Source organism: Cygnus atratus, chromosome 10, assembly GCF_013377495.2.
Source record: "Cygnus atratus isolate AKBS03 ecotype Queensland, Australia chromosome 10, CAtr_DNAZoo_HiC_assembly, whole genome shotgun sequence".
In the NCBI taxonomy this organism is placed as follows: domain Eukaryota; kingdom Metazoa; phylum Chordata; class Aves; order Anseriformes; family Anatidae; genus Cygnus; species Cygnus atratus.
Window position 1 is genome coordinate 13,421,837 of NC_066371.1, and position 16,763 is coordinate 13,438,599.

Consider the following 16,763-nt stretch of genomic DNA (forward strand, 5'->3'; position numbering starts at 1 on the left):
TAGTAATTTAAGTAATACCGTTATTTTGGAAGAAGTCAGGTTACTAAAAATGAGTTTGCTTTTCTCAGGGGGGAAGAGGATGAAAGAGAGGGTAAAGTATTTCCTTTTGCAGGAGACCACCTACTAGTTTAAATTCAATAAATTAGTGTGACTCCGGGAAACGTTTTTTTTTAAAGCAAAAGTTTATAGAAGCATGTGTTTACTGCCACACAATTACACTTACAGAGCTATGAATACCCAGAAGTGAATTAAATATGAGCTGAAAGATTTGAAAATGTGGTGGAAGTTTCAGTGATATTTGATTAACCATTTTGCAAGTAGAGGAAAAGGTAGCCTCTCAAATGAAACTAAAAAGAGAGTAGTATATTATATTAGGATTCAAACTGACAGTTGCAATGGGAAGTGTGTTTTCAGAGGAAGGGACTGTTGCTGGAAAGCGTCTGCAGGGGAGAGGTGTTGACTTGGAATTGATGACAGGAGGTGAGGATGGGGCTGGGGAAGGAGCAGCCAGGAGCTGGTGACAGCTGAACACTTCATATAGCAGTAGCAAAGGAAACTCAGCAGAGAACAGTTAACACAAGGACTTGTTTTGGACTGAAATCAACCCCTGGTGAGGAAGAAAAAAGTGAGCTGAGGTCTCAAATTCTGTTCATCTGATCATAGAAAAATTTGAATTCTGGAAATGTGAGAAAACACTATAAAAGGTCTTAAGACTGCTTGTAAAGTAAGCTGCTATAATTCATATTTCTGTTGTATCTCTTTCCACTCTGAATATGAAACGAGCAAAGTTTGAAAATAGTACGAAAAACGTGATGGGAACTTAGACTACGTGTGTACCATGTCCTCTATGTTTTGTTTAAAATCTGTTTTGGTAAGATATGTATTGAATAGAAGAGAATTCTGTTACTTGTTGGAAGCTTTCTTCTAATGCAGTTGAGTTTGCAGAAGGTCACTTCAATTCAGGGACATGTGGAGAAGTACACTGTGGGTTCAGTGGTGTACAAGCTTAATAAATTAGATCTGACTGAAAGGTGTCTGGTGGACCAATGTTCCTGAGATGCTGGAGACCTACAGGATCTTACGGAATCTGTGCATATTATCTCAGGGAAGAGGAAATTGGGCTCAACCATAGTTGACATCTGAGATCAGTTTTCAGTGCGTTGCAGTTGGTATATGGTATTGTCCTGTCTAATGAGTAGAAATAGCTTCTCCCAATTCATCAGTAATACAGAAAACACACAAGCAGATCGATACATAGAGGGAATTGTCTATGTTTTAGAAAAGAAACTCTTGGGAAATTCAGAAAATCTAATTTTCTTAGTATTCTGTGCTTTTGTAGATGCTGATTTATTCTTTTTAATTATCCTCTGGCAAAGCTTCTTCCCTGGAAGCTGCAGTAAGGAGAGTATTGAAGAGCTTCGGGAGAACTTGGAAGCTTTTCTGTTGGGTGTTGTTTACTTGGGAAAGTTTGCTGATCCCATTCTAGTTGTTCCGCAATCTGTTGTCCACATATACAAAATATAATCTGGAATAAGGTTATTTCTGCTCCTTTGGCTAGGAGACTTGCAACCTTAGCTTGAGATGTAACTGCAGTGCCGAAATATGTTGTAAATTCTGCCTAGTGAAAAAATATTTTGCATCAGAGTTTAAGTGAAGGATGGAGATTTTCCTGAGGCTTTGCATGTAGTGTTAAGAGAAATGAACACCAGTGAATGTGTTAAGTATCAATAACCTGTACTACCCAACAAGACAACTTCAGTGAATTTTGTATGTGCAAAATAAATGGGTGAAGGAGAACAGTAAGAAAGTCTATGATGATGATGAAAGCCTATGTGAAGGGCAAGTGAAGTTGCATGCAAATCTGAATTGAATGGTATCCAAGAACAATATGGAAGTAAATATATAAAGCTTGAACCAGAGCAAAAGGTATTTACTAAGCTGTGAACAGGAGGTAAATACAACATGAATTAGGTGAAGCTTTCTTGCTATAGCACTGCCACCCCCACGTATGCCATTCCTTAATGGGATGGCGTTTAGTCTTTTCCTGTGTAGCTATAAACAATAAATCATTTGAGCTGAATCTATTGTGCTTTCTGAATATTTATTTAAGATTGCGAACAGGTAGTAGAGTTAAGTTACTGGTAATTTGCTTGGAGATGATCTTGAGATAATCTTTTACTAAGTAACTAACTGTTCTGATTCTGTAAGCTAGATGTCCAGCTTTTCTTATACTCCATCTCTGTAAATCTGCAGGTGCATTCAAAAGCTGACGTGAATCACTTGCCATCTTAATCATCCTTGAAGTAGTTCCAGGGGCATGGACTGTGTTGAGAAGTGATTTATTTGTTACTGTGTAAGTGAATTAGTGGGTTTTGGTAAGTTAGTGAGTGTTGAGAGATGTCTCTAAGACACAAGTCACAATTGAATCAAGTTGTCCCATGCTGCAGTCTTGCCCTAGAAGAACTGATAGTTCTTGCATAATTTATACTTGCATAAAGCGTGTAACTGATGGTACTACACATAACTGAGATATTTACTTAAGACTTTGAGTTGAACAGAGTTTTGTATAGATGACCTTTTTTCAACTTAAGCTTGCCTTTATTTTTTTTCAAATTAAATTGTTAGTTCAGTCAATTTTGAGGTTAAACTGGGGCCCGTCCCTTTGGAGACATTCTACTTATATCTGCGGATAGTTGTTCTGTACTAAAGTTGAACCATTCCTCTTTATCATCCCCTTATTTTTTGTTGTTCTTTTGTTCACTTTACACTGTCAGTTTTGTCTGTGTTTATTGCCTTATTTTTGCAATCTTTTTGTGGGGTGAACTCATCACTGCAAGTATTTATGTAGAGAAGTAGAGCCAGGTAGCCATTTTGTGTATGAAATAAGGTGGGTGCTTACTAGATGATCATTCCTTTATTATAATTGCTACGCTGTATTCTTGAAGAGCAGAAAGAGTTGCCTGTCCAGGTGTACGGACACTGTAATGACTTCTGCACTGCAGCTTTTGTGTGGTGACATTTCTATACGCCGGGGATGCAGAAGAGTAACACCGGTACAGTATTGTGAAGACAACACTGAAAAATATTAGTATTTGTATTCACTAGTTTATATTTTACATAATTTATATTATATATAGTTTTATATACAATATATATTCGTATATAGATTAATACATATCTATAGAATGTATAAGAATGGATTTGAGCCTTGTTAGTGATCAGTGAGTGCTGTAGTTTAAATTGTTCCACTCCTTGCATCTAACTATCAAAGTAGTGTGAGAAAAATCTCAATAATTTTCTTCAGACAGGATCTTCTGTGAAACTATTTTATTCACAATTGCAATGGGGGGCGTCCTGCAAGCAGGAGTGCCCAGTAAGTTTATCCTAATGTTATATCCCCTATTAGCTGACACCTGATTTCTCCCGTTTCCTCACTGGCTGAGTACGACAGGTTCACAACCTACTTGATGCACTTCTATACCCTACATGTACAATTTTACTTGATCAACCGTTAATTCCTCCTCTTCCTTTTTTTCCTTCTTCTCTCGTGACTAGAGGGCCCGTGATTTTTGTTCTTACTAATTTTGCACTGCTCATCCTGTTTTTCTTAGCTATCCTCCTTATTCTGGGACAGTGGGACCTTCCCTTTATCTGTTTAACATACTCTCCACTGCTATGCTGCACAATCACTTTTGAATATGCGAGGTTATTAGAATTTTCCACTGCAAAAACACCTTCTATTGCAAAAACACAACTTTGTTTCTCAGAAAGGTAGAGCTCCCTTAAGTTAGTTTGGGAATCTACAAGCAATTAATGTATCAGAATTGCTGTAACTAAAATGGGCAGCAGTGCTGGGCTCTGAAGGATAGAAAGATATCTGCAGGCGTCTAGAGGAGTTAACGATGGCTAAAACAATTCCTTGAGGGGTTGTGGTTGGTTTTTTAGTGATACGGAGTTTGCTGGTCCTTGGGTACCATGTACCAGTTTGCTTATCTTCACTGTGGAATACAGGTGCGTGTGTGTTTGGCAGATGTGCATGCTGATTCTGCCTTCTGGCAGCACCTGTGCCGTTGCCCAAAGCTTTTGGGAAGTCCCGATGAGTTAGGAGCTTGCTTTGCAGGTTTTTCCTTCACAAATCTAGATGTGGTTTGGAATAACTGTTCTGCCTGTCCTCCTTGTGACACTGCGCAAGGATTTTTTTCACAGATCTCAATTAGTACGCCTGTGGGTTATTGGTGAAGATGACATGCCTTTTTTTTAATCTGTATTTGGATCCCTTGTGTGAGACAGTTGTGTTATCTGGTGAGGATATAGCCTAAATATTGCTTAATAGGCTGGGTGTCATTCACAGATGATGGTGTGAGGCAGTAGCAAGTGGAGACTTTCTCAGCTGTGTGTCCCACAGCTTGGGTTGGGGTGCACAAACTCAGCGTACTTTCCCGAGAGACGTCTTGGCATGTGCATGTAAGCCTTGTGCTCCAGGCCGGAGCATCGCAGTGTGTCTGCAGAGTTCTGTGCCTGTAGGTCGTTCAGAAACTAATGCAGAATTAACTTACCTGGTACTTAGCAGAAGCACCGCAGTTTCCTGGCTCCTGTTCGTGTTCTTTAAAACACGACAAGGCATGGGTTTCTCAGTGACAGCACTCCTCTTGAACTGTGATCTGCATCGTTCAGCTCAGCAGTAATCTGCAGGGTGCGCGTTAGGTGCACGGCTCTGTCTGTCACATGCACACCTGACTTCTTGTAGCATGGCTTTCACATAATTTTCTGGTTCTGATTTACCAAGGACAGGTATAATCGTGATCTCATTTTACCGTTCTTAGGTGGTTTTTTAAAGAGTGGTGGACTGATTTTAATCATGTGCTTCAAATTGAATAATTTAAAGTGGAAAGGAGGAAGCATTGATTTCAGTTCTCTAGTCTTCTGTTTCTATTTGTATTTTCACAGAGGATTTTTCCTCACTGATTAGTGTGATACTTCAAAGTTAATTTGCAGCTAAATGCACCCTTTGTGTAATTCTCCAGCTAAAAGAAATCTTCAGCTTCATACAAATGCCATTTCATCCTGCATTTGAAGGATGGTATTGCTGTGCATGTCTTGCCTTAAGCTTGAATGACAATGTTAATAAAACAGGTTTTCAATTTGTTATCGATGCATTAAATGTGAAACAATCAAATTGTTATTTTGATATTTTCACTTAAGTTGTGGGATAGATTTAGGAAAAAATGCTTTCAGAAATCCAGCAGGTGTGGAAACAAAGCAGGTACCTAGCTCATTTCAGAATCCTTTAGGTTTCCACTATGTGGACTTTAAGTGAATCTTGTAGACTGTATGCTTTTTTCCTAATGTCTATGGTAGTGTCTCTATCTCCAGACACTGTAAAACTTGGCTTTGTCTTTTCCAAGCTTTTAAAAATGAATTGGTCTCCTCTTTTCCAGCTTCAGGGTTGTTTAGAGACTGAAAAAGGAAAATAAACTCCCCTGCCTTTTCAGTTTTCAATCAGTATTTCAATTCTGAATAGAGTAATAAAGTTTAAGACAGTGGTCTCTCTGCAGACACTGCATAGAGCAAAAGCAGAAGTTATTAAGGTGATAGCTTTTATGCTCGATTCAATGTATTTCATTGGGAAGGAGGAAAATTCTACTTAATATGGTACTGCAGTTTAAAACGGCAAGTAAGATGGTTCCCACTCCCGGTGTGCATACAATTCAAAAAGCAACGTCCTTTTATTTGAGAACTCATTGACTCAAAGTGAAATTTGCAGTTGCTAAAAATAAGCATAACACACGTTATTAGAATTTTACATTTAACGTAAACTCTTTCAGAAAGAAAACTGTGTGGAGCAAACTGATGTTGTTGTTCTGTAATCTCTAGTTTAAATAATGCACACTTCAGGTCCAAAGTGAAGGGGCAGTAGAACTTGCCCAGGCTTTTTGCATGCCTTGTTTCTTTTGCCTGTGACAGATGTTGCATGTGTGGGGGTGTTTTTTCTTTTTTTTATAGCACTAACTGAAGAAAAAGTAGGCTGGGTGGTGTGCGTGAAAGTACTTTTTTTTTTTTTTGCCTTATGGATCTGGAAATTCAGTAGTTAAAACAATGTGAATGGAGTGAGCTGGAAGACCAAACTAACCCTTGCAGTGGATTGTTAAATATCTATCTTAACTGCTTCAGAAGTACACAAGAATTGTGTTCCCTTCCCCAACCAAAGGGGCAAGTAAGACTGAATGACTTAAGAGCTGCCTTCTCGCCCCGTGAGTGCGTTCTGTTAAAGAAAAGGGCTGTGACTCTGGGGAGATGCACAGGTCTCCGCAACCCTTTGAGTCTTGGGGACTTCCTGCGGCTTGGCTTGGCCTGTGCTGCCACTTCTGGCCTCTTGTTTGTCCGGAAAGATGATAGGATTGTAACAGCTTCTTCTTACTCGTCTTTATCTGCTAGACCTGGATTTCTGGGTTTGATCTGTACAATGAGAAATTAAGTTGCTTTACTGAATGCAAATTCTTACGATTTGGTAGTAGGAAAAAGAAAGATCGTGATCCACAGATAAATGCCAAAGATGAGGCTACCAAGCTGCTTTAAGCAGGTGTATCATCCTCAGCTGAGTGATTCAGGAGTTGGTATAGGCTGATATTCTCTTTAGCTACGTTTACCATGGCTGGTATTGGAGAGGAGCCTGAGCCGGTGGTATCTGTGTTGCACCAGCCTTTTGCAGATGAAACTCAGCAGGCCCGCAAATGATCCAGCACATGCTGTGCTGTGTAATTGTGGAGGGAAAGCATTTATATGTAGTAACGGGTCATGTCTGGATGTGGGAAGAAGTGGAAGCTATAGGTGTGTTTTCTTCAATTATTCTTACTCCATTTTGCGTTTGTTTTGATGTCCACTGTGGACTATTTCTCTGTCTTTGTAGGAGGAAGAAGAGCAAGAGGAAGAAGATGATGACGAAGATGATGATGATACAGATGACCTTGATGAGTTGGACACAGACCAGCTGCTGGAGGCTGAGCTGGAGGAGGATGAGAACAATGAGAATGCTGGTGAGGATGGAGAAAATGACTTTTCTCCCTCTGATGATGAGGAGCTTGCCAACCTCCTGGAAGAAGGTGATGAGGGTGAAGATGAAGACTCTGATGCTGATGAGGAAGTTGAGCTGATTCTTGGAGATAGTAAGTGTGTACTGAGCTTGGTGACCAAAGGTGACCTTGTCCTCTGTTTGATGTCATGACGAATATGCAACACCTGACTGAATTGACCTAGTTGACTTTCTCCCTCGATAGTATGAAAGGCACAGTTCATCATGCTTGTTCAGCTATGGCCTCTCTTAGTAATCTGACAGTAAAAATAGTTCTTATCTGAGAGAACAATTGTGAGTTCTGGAAAGGAAGGCGTCTCCTTCTTCCAAGTGCTCCCAGGTACATGTGTGTGATCAGGCCAAGAAACTCCATGTGAAGAAGCATTGTCTGATTGTTGCCCATCCTGCCCCTTAAGGGGACACTGGTTGTACTGTTGCTTCACCTGTCTCCCCTGCCTTGCTTGTACCTGTAAGGACAGAGAAACCTTCTTGCTCCTTGGCACTGTTCTTTCTCTTTTGCAGTTGCTTAAAGTGCAAAGTCAACATGGCGTTTCTGGCTTTGCTTCCTTTTTTTTTTTTAGGCTATTCTGTTGCTAACGTAACTTTGAGATAAAATTGAAATTGTTCTTTTTTTCTGGCATTCCATAGATATAGAGGCTTGAAAAGTTAATAGTGTGTGTAGGAAAGAAAGGTCTGAACTCTTTATCTAGCAATTCAGTTTGGAAAAAGGCTTCACAAGAAAGAGAAGGTGAGTAAGGTAGCGTCAGGCTTGGGATTTGTGCCTTCAGATTCTGTTCAATTTTTTTATTATTATTTTTAGCAAGATTTTTAAGTATGTGCGGCCAAGCCGCTTAGATCTTTTTAACTTCCAAGCTGTGAAATGGGGATGATATAGTTGCCTTAACTTAAGAGGCTGATAAGTAATTACTGTGTGAGCTGATTGAAGCCCCGCAGTGATAGGGGATTCATGTGAGAGCTAAAGGTGGGAATTGGTCTTCTCTGCCAAAGTGCTGGAGGACTAAGTGTGTCAGGCCTCTATTTTGGCACTAATGTGACTGGCACTCATTCATGTCCCTCTTTTCTGTTACAGTGCAGCTTAGCCCTCTGACTTCTCTAAGGGCGTGACTACATCAGGTTGCTACATTTTTTTGTTTGTGGGGTCAGTTCTTTTGAAGGTGGTAGGTATACTATGCAGGACCTTACTGGACACTTATGTAGCTCAAATTCACGAATAGGGTATTGCACTTGTGCATTTTGGGGTTGCACGTAACTTTTGGCCGACATTGCCTCACGACATTCCTGACAGCTCCGCTTGTGTTTTGTCAGAGGGTGCAGGGCTCGACACTACTGAAAGAGAGCCCCCAGCGTGCTAGAACTCGAGTTGCCCAGAATGGCAGTTCAGGCCAGTAATTCCAATAGCTATTCCTGTAACAAAACTGGGTGCTACCTGACAGTTATTCCAAGTGTGCTCTGCGGAGCACTGCACATTATGAAATGGCCACACCTGTATGCTGTTTATAGGTAGAGCCACTTGATCAGAACTTGGGATCTGTTACTGCAGTAGAGCTGCAGCCAGCCCATACTGTGGCTGCGGGTTGCTTGCAAGCGTCTTTGGGAACTTCAGAGCAGCTGTGCCAGGCTGGATGTGTGGTCCTTGCACAGCGTGTGATGAGTGGGCTTCTGTGGCTGCTGCTTTGTGGCTTCAACTTTGGCTTGCTTTTGTTTCTCACGTAGCGAGAGCAGTTAAAATCTCCTCTCCTTTGCTTATGCTGTGGTCCTGAGCTAAAAGTGGCAAGGGCAACGATGACCAAGACACAGTTGCCAAGTACAGACAGGCTTGGTGGTGAATTTAGAATGCTTTCTACTGCCAACCTTTGCTCTACTTCGGTTGAACCTACATAATGTACAGTGGGTGTGTTTTAAAACAAATTAATTCAAAAAACAGTTGAAGCAGAGAAGTGAGTGGCTTCATTTCCTCATGCTTTAGAAGAGATTTTTTCCTGTTCAGGAATAATCCATGGAGAAATTTTTAAGTATGAATTCGTCCTTCTCCTCCTTTGTCACCACTTTGGGGCAGGCAGACCTGTTTATCCTGTCCAAAGCAGTTTGTGCGCTGTGCACATCTCCCAAGAGCTTGTTCTGGGCCAGTGGGGTGTCTTTTCTGAATGCAGGTGGGGACGTACGATGGAAGAAAACTGTGAAATTCTCACCTGTGTCCAGGAGAGGAATAACCTGGGAATGTGCTGAATTCTAGTATCTGTGACAATGCCTTTCAGCACCTCCTGGTGTCTTGCAGCAGCATGGCTGACTTGTTTCCTCAGTTCTCCTTCTGTAATCTGAAATGGCAGTTTCCAGGCATGTCTATAAGCTTCTCCCAAGCATTTTGTTGCAATCACGTTTACTTATAGACACAGAGCTCAAAACTGTCAGGTTACGTGGTGGACTGGAGCATAAGGAGCTAGGAAATCCCCTTTCAAAGCTTTCCTCTGGCGTTAAGGAAGAACTTTTTCAGCTGCTTTTTTCCAGAGCTCGTGGATTATCTCCCTTATACTTCTTTCCCTCTTACTGCATGTGTGTAGCTGCTGCAACACCGACTGGTGTTTACCAACTCCCCTTGCGTTGCTGTAGCTGCTCAGGGAGCACTGACGACCCCTCAGTTTGGGCTCAGTGCCATGGCAGGTGAGACTGGAGCTGGTCCCAGTGGAAAGGCAGACAGAGGTACGAGGAGGAGCATTCCCAAGCTGCTGCTGCAGTTGCAGTTTCCTGCCCTGCCGCTTAACAGTACAGGCTCCTGGACGGTCTTGTACCTTCCCTGAAGCTTCTTCAAGCATTTCATCAGCAACTGCTCCTCCACTGCTTGTTCCTCACGGAGCGAATCCCACACCCCTGAATGGGTCTGGCTCCAGTAGTTGGGTCTGTCAGAGACCTTGTGCGTGTAGGTGAATTGAGGCCAGCGGTCACCTGGTGTCCAAGGAATTTTAAAGCAGAAGGACAGGCCTACCAGAGGGCTTCACGGGAAGCCTGGGGGAGAAGGGCTGTGCAGCAGTCAGCTGTCTCTACAGATTGCCGGTGTGGTGTGGGATAACCGTATCTTCAACTCACATTGGCATTCCATTTTTCTCTTTATCTTAGAGGTGTCTTCAGGGAGGAGGGTTGGGGGAAAGGGTTTGTGCCCTTTGCTGCTTGTCTGTGATTTTTTTTTCCTAAGGAAAGCATCTGAGAAGGGGTGAACCTTCCAGAAGGTCTGGCTTACCTTAACAGGCATTTTAGAGTTCCACTATAACTGAGATGGCTAAGAGGAAGTCTCAGTGTTTTTCTTTTAAAACTATTTTTAACACCTAGTTAACTGCAGCATCCAATGAATTCACATAAGAAAAAGAGCCATCGTCATCTCCAAGGTAAGGCAGGAGGCCTTTCTGCCAGAGCTGCTACCACTTCCCTCTTGTACAACTGAGGGAGGAGAGATTTTCTAAGTTAAAAAGCGTGTGTGTGTGTGTGTGACTGCTTCTGGCAAATCCTTTCATGTCCTCATTCTATACCACAGAGAGGAAAAACAGCGAAGGCACAGTTTTCAGCAATAGGCTGCAGATCACCGTTAATAAGTGCCATGTAGTTAAGTTAATTTATGGTAACCTTTGGGGTTACTAGAGGAAGGTGCTAGTCTTGAGTGTACGGATTACTTCCCCCTCAGCGGGGAGGTCTCGTGCTGTGCTGTGTTGAGGGGAGTGTCCTTTTCACGCTGATAAAGTCTGGGTCCAACCTGCTGCATAATGAGTTAGCCGTGTGTACATTACACGGAGGCCATGTTCCACTGCATCAGTTTAGTGGAACTGTCCAGCTTGCTTTGAAATAACAGCTGTGAGAAATGACTGCAGATATGTCCAGCTCCCAGCACGAAGAGCTGTTGCACTCAGATGTACACAGTAAGCTGTGTGGGCAGCTCATGTACAGGTCCCTTCCTGCTGGCATCCTTCTCTCTATCTTGTCATGGGAAAATACTGCCAGCTAATGCTGCACCTGTGAGAGCTGCTCTTGACCCTCTGTTCTAACAGGGAGAACACAGCTCTGGTGCAGATTTGCTAACTGCTTTTGATTGATTTAAATGCATGAATGGTGCTAGCTGCCTTCCTTATTGCAGAGGAGTTTCTGGTCCCAAGCAGGTGATGGCCATCTCCTTCTAACTATGACTGCGTTGCCTTGCTTAGCCACCCTGACAGCCGTGTTTGTGCACCCACCAAGCCTAACCTACGTGTCTCCTTTTCAGCTGACAGCTCAGATAACTCTGACTTGGAGGACGACATAATCTTGACTCTGAACGAGTGAGGAGCGGCTGCCAGGCGGGGGTGTTGGCAGGAGGAGACGCTCCCTTCCCAGCAGAAGACTGGAGACCAAATTGGAAACCGATTCTGAGCACCCCGACCCTTTTCCTCCTGGGAAAACCTGAGGAACTCCAGCCCATCCGCTGTGTTGGTTTGAGTCAGTTTGAGGCTCGGGGCTAAGTCCGAGGCTCTACAATAAAGAGACCTGGGGTTAGGCCTCTTTTCTCTCTGCCTTTTTTTTTTATTTTTTATTTTAGGCTGAGATGACTCTCCTCTTCAAGGAAACTTCTGAAGATATTTCACAATATATTTTCTTTGTATAAAGTTCTTTCCTAAAGAACAGAAATAGTTTTATATAAAACCAAAAAAAAAAAAAAAAGGCAGGTGTTCTAGTAAAGAGGGGATGAACTTTGTATTCCTGTAGTACCTTGTTACCATGGGGTAGGTTTGGGGGAGAAAAATTGTTTAAAATTAAAAAAGAGGCATTTTTATGCAACTACAAAATGAAATAAGAGGATCATGGTTTCTAAAATGGTTGAGGAGTGAGAATATCTTTATTTTAAATATGATTTATTTTTTAAAGAAAACACAACAGGTGTTAGCCACCTGCTAGTGTGCCATGTGTTTCAGATGCATATGTCCCCTGGGGAAGAGCCCTGGGGGTGTTTGGTAGCTGAATGTGCAGGCTGCTTAGAGTGGAGATTCTCACTGTGACACCAGCTGTAGTGGGAGGCTGAAAGCCTGGCGTGGCCTAATCGGAGCCTGGTATTCCTGAGGACATGGGAATCTGGGGTTAAAGTTGGAGCCCTCTTTCTCCCCTCTGCCCTTCGTGGTTCAAGTTTTTTAATCTTTTTTTTTTTCTTTCCATTTTTGCCCTCTGTGTGGAAACTGCAAATTGAAGGCCTTTTTCTTTAATGTAAAGTGTATTTATTAAAAAATTAAATAAAAGGACATTGCTTTTTGAATTGTATACACACCAGGAGTGGGAAGTCCTGTCTCTGTCTATGGCTGTGAGCTGTAGCCGTGCATTCCTCTGCCACCCCTGCAGAAGCAGCGCTCTGCGTACCAGGAGAGCAGCTAGGTGTAGCTCGTGGCTCAGCTGCAATAAGGAAAGGCAAAGTAAACAAAGGGTGAGATTTCAGAGGGTGCAGGCTCCACCTGCTGCTCCAGTCCACAGCAACTCCTGGAGCTGCAAGACATCTCACAGCCTGTGGGTTCAAATCTGCCTTCTCGGTTTGCCTGCCAGCCTTGAATTTTCCACGGGGTGCAGGCAGCACGGTACCGCCTCGTCACTGCTTTGTGGGAGCAGGAAGGGGGCTGCTGGTGCCAGGCTGTGATTTTGTTTAAAGGTGCACCAGGACATCCATGCTGCGGTTCAGCTGCAGGAAGGGCAGTGAGCTGCAGGGAACTCCTACCACCTTCCTGGTGTGTTTCAGAAGGCAGGAACGGCTCTGGGACTCCTCGTTCACGTGTGGTTTGGCATTATGTAGATTGCCTTGTGGCTATACTGGCAGAAGGCAAACGAGGTGCTCCTGTCTGTACATGACAACAGGCCCTGCCCTTCAAAGGGGGGAAAATATTGCAGTTGAATGTGAGTTCAGTGTGTGGCACACAACTGCAGAGCTTGGTTCTGTGAGTCAGAGCTCAGAGGTAAGTGTGCTCATCACTTACTTGGATGAGGCTGCTAAAAGCATTCTTTATTCCCAGGTGTTCAGTTAACATCCCCTCAACCTCTTACCCTTTCTCTATTTTGGCCACTTTCAGCATAGAGCTTGAGGCAGAACAGAGAGCTGGAGGCTTCTCACTCCTTGCCACTACATCAAGTTTTCCACCAAGAACTGTGCTCATTTCAGCTAAGGCTCAGCATTTCATTGCTTGAAGAGGAAGAACTTTCTTTTTGACCAAGAGAAGGGATAGCGTTTCTTCGTTCCAGCAGTGCTTCTACAAGCAGTACTTATCCAGGGCTGCTTGTTAATAATTAAAAAGAAAGGCTTCTTCTGCAACTTATAATGGATAATTGTACCCTACAGAGTCGATAAAGATGAACAAGTTGCGATTACTACAGCATTTAAGACCAGCAACTGGAGCAGCATTCTGATTAAATAGGGAATTGAAAAGTGGATATGCCATCCAACAGCTGCGGAAGCCAGCCTCTGCCTTATCAAAACACATCTTGTGCAACTTTACCTTAAAAAATGTGCTGCTCTGGAGGAGAAGAAAAAATAATGTGTGTACTCTACTACTAATAATGGAGGAGAGATATGGTGCCAGATGTCCATATCGTGTTCTGGTGTTATACTACAGCTATAATCAGCTGCATCTGTTGTTGCTTCGGGCCGGGCTATCTCAGAGAAATTTGCTGACTAGTTTTATGAGACAAACAAAACGTCTAGCAGGGAGAGCTTGTATTTACAAATTTGACTTGAAACTGGGGCACTGTAAGTACGTGTGCAACCCTTCCCCCCCCACAGCTATCTTTATTGACTAGATCCAAAGGGAGCGGGTTTGGGGCCAGTGCAACTGCAGCAGTGGAGGCAGGACCCGGCTCCTGCAGCCTGCACGTCAGCCACGCAGCCCCTGTGCCCGCCAGGGGCAGATGCTCAGCCTTTCTCTACTCGTGCTGTGTAGAGGCACAAGCCCAACATGCAGCTGCTGGGGAGTTTCTGGTTTGGGGCGGGGGGAGTGATTTTAGAGGCTGGGAGCAAAATGGGCATTCGGAATGGAGGCATAGCAGGGATTTTCTTCATGTTAGGCTGTAATGCTGCAGGTAGCTGGGGTGTAGGGGGAAGTCTTGGTGCTTCTAAAAGGGCCTCCTTCCCCAGCACTGTAATTGCATCTATTTAAAAGCACAGTGTTCAGAGAAGGTCCTGTAACGGTCCTGGATACACACAGCATGTTGTTAGTCGCAGGAAGGGCCAACACCTCCTTTGTGGTGCCGTGTGGTCTTTCTGCTGTACAGCCATTGCAGCTGGTGGCTTAGTGGGGCTGGAAGGGGCATTTCAGTGTGCTGCCAGCTGGCTGAAACACACACCTACTGCTGCAGCAGAGGGGAGCCTTTGCACAGAGGATGCTGCGGCCCTCCCACGAGGTGGGCAGAGAGGAGGCTGAGCCCCAGCCTGGCGCTCTTCCTACCGACCTGGCCCAGAGGCTGCTCGCCCTGCTTGCTGTGCTTCAGCGCAGGGCTGTAGAGCTGCACCCGTGGCTCGGTGGCCATCGTGCTGGAGGTAAGCGTGGTGGGGCAACAAGCTAAGGCTTGGCCGTGTTTCTTTTCTAGTAAAGACAGCCAACAACCACTGTTCGGAGAGGTGATGTAAGCCAGGATATTTACAGATTATTTTTTTTTAAAGAAAGATGCACTTAATTCTAAACACTGATGCTAGAGAGTGGGTGCTGCTGCTCTCCTTTTGTGTTTTTCCTTGTGTGCTCCAACTTTACACCTGTTAGTTTGTGTGTAGGAGGCAGAGATGTTGCTCACACTCTTGCAGACGTGCTCACAGCAGTTGGCCAGCTCACTGGAAACAGAAAGCCTGTCATTGAAAACAACTCGCCCAACCCAAAGCATGACAATTTTTGTATCCTTAAAAAAAAGAAAAGCTGTATTACTGTTTAACTGTCTCAAAAAGGAAGTAGGGGAGTGGGTGTTTCTAGTGTTTCCCTGGCTTTGTTGTTAGGTAGTTGCAGCTTTTGTCATTTAGGGACTCCCTTTTTCTTCCCACCCCTCACACCAGGCCCACCCCTAGCACAAGCTGCGGCGCCCTGCCAGCCAGAAGCCACCGAGGCAGCCGTCACCGCACCACCACGCACGCTGCCGCCGACTGCGTGGACACCACCAACACAGAGGAGCCTCGCTGACAAAAAGCTCTGATCACGCTGACTCTGGCCATCAGGGGTATTTAATAGCACTTGGTTTCAGATCACACTCGGTGGTTACAGTCGGTGACACTTGGCACTGGCCGCATTACAACAGCACCGGGGACTCGGTCACAAGGTTAAAAGTCAGCGGCCCTGTGACCGGGGTAAAAGGCAGGCCAGGCCCGGGCACAGCCCAGCACTGCTGGGGACACGGCTCGGCTGCTGGGACAGCAGCACTGCCCCGCATGGGGCTGACAGCCCCGCTGCTGCCAGCGCCCCCAGCACGTGCCCTGCACTCCGCGGGCCTTGTCGCTGCACTCGGGCCTCGGGACAGCAGCGAGTTTTCTGGGGTGCCTCAGCAAGTGGAATATCCCCTCATGAGCAAGCTAACTTGTCAGATTTACTTCTAGCATGATCACAGTAGTAAATGTTAAAAAAACAAAACAAAACACACAAAACCAACCATACTTGATATAAATATATTAAATTAAGCAACAGCTCATACATCATCACTTGATGATGTCCACACTGTGAAACTGCAGGGTTAAAAAAAAAAAAAAAAAAAGGAATAGAAGCATCGTTAGGCTGAGTTATGCTCCCTGCTATATAGGTTTTTTGCCACCAATCATACCTGAGAACAGTTTTAAAAGGGCCTTTGGCAGCTGTCAGCAAGTGAGGCTGCTCAGTCACGCACAGACACAGAGGTGCAAAAGCCTCTGGGTCGCCCAGGCTTCTGCTCACTTGCTTACCACCAAAAAAACCACAACAAAGAAACCCTGCAAGTTTAAAGAAACCTTTTTTTAAAAAAAAAAGGTTTTAATCCCACACACTTCTGTAAGTCTCCTAAAAAAAAACATAGCCATTGTTTCAAAATACTAAAAAAAAAAAAAAAAATTATCCCCAGTGTGGATTGTAACTCAAGTTTAAAATAGTTACCACATCCTTAAGTTATGGCAAAAATCAGAGCTGCAGGTGTCCTGGCTTTGCTCCTGAATAACGGTCCCATACCATAGCTGGGCAAGGTGAAGCAGCCAGCCCAGCTTCAATGTCCAGCTTTGCTCTGCAGGTTTCCTGCAGCCACAGACAGGTGCTACTTGTGGTAATGCTCCATGTTTTCTGACAGCCAGATGTTTTGCCTCTCTTTTTGTAAGCTTGCAACCAAGTTTTAACTTTAGCAAAAAAAAAAAAAATTACCTTTCAATAAAGGATTTCAGAGAGTGCAATATGATTGACTATGCAAAAGGGCACATATAATTCACAAAAAAAAAAAAAACACACCTTCACGCCCTTTATTTGCTTGTCTACATCTAACACAGGCCCAACAGGGTTCCCACTTCATTGACTTTTTTTTTCCTTTTTCTCCTGCTTGATTTTTTTTTCCTTTTAAGAAAACCAGGAAACCTCATTTCTTTTTTTTTGTTTTTGTTTTGCCCAAGAACTTCTGACCAAGCCATGTATTGGCTGCTTTCGAACCTCACAGAACCGAGTACAGAGTTGCCTCCTTAGCAGCAAACTTTTTGCCG

General features: G+C 43.8%; 1 protein-coding gene across 1 annotated transcript in view; it reads left to right on the top strand.

Annotated features, from left to right (window-relative positions):
- DCAF1 (DDB1 and CUL4 associated factor 1) overlaps window positions 1-12,363 on the top strand; it is a 53,406-nt gene extending 41,043 nt beyond the window's left edge. Inside the window, exons 23-24 of the mRNA XM_035547070.2 lie at window positions 6,908-7,163; window positions 11,334-12,363. Of these exons, the coding sequence (XP_035402963.1) occupies window positions 6,908-7,163; window positions 11,334-11,392 (315 nt within the window). The 3' untranslated portion in view covers window positions 11,393-12,363. The remainder of the gene's footprint in view (window positions 1-6,907; window positions 7,164-11,333) is intronic.
- The last annotated feature ends 4,400 nt before the right edge of the window (window positions 12,364-16,763 follow it).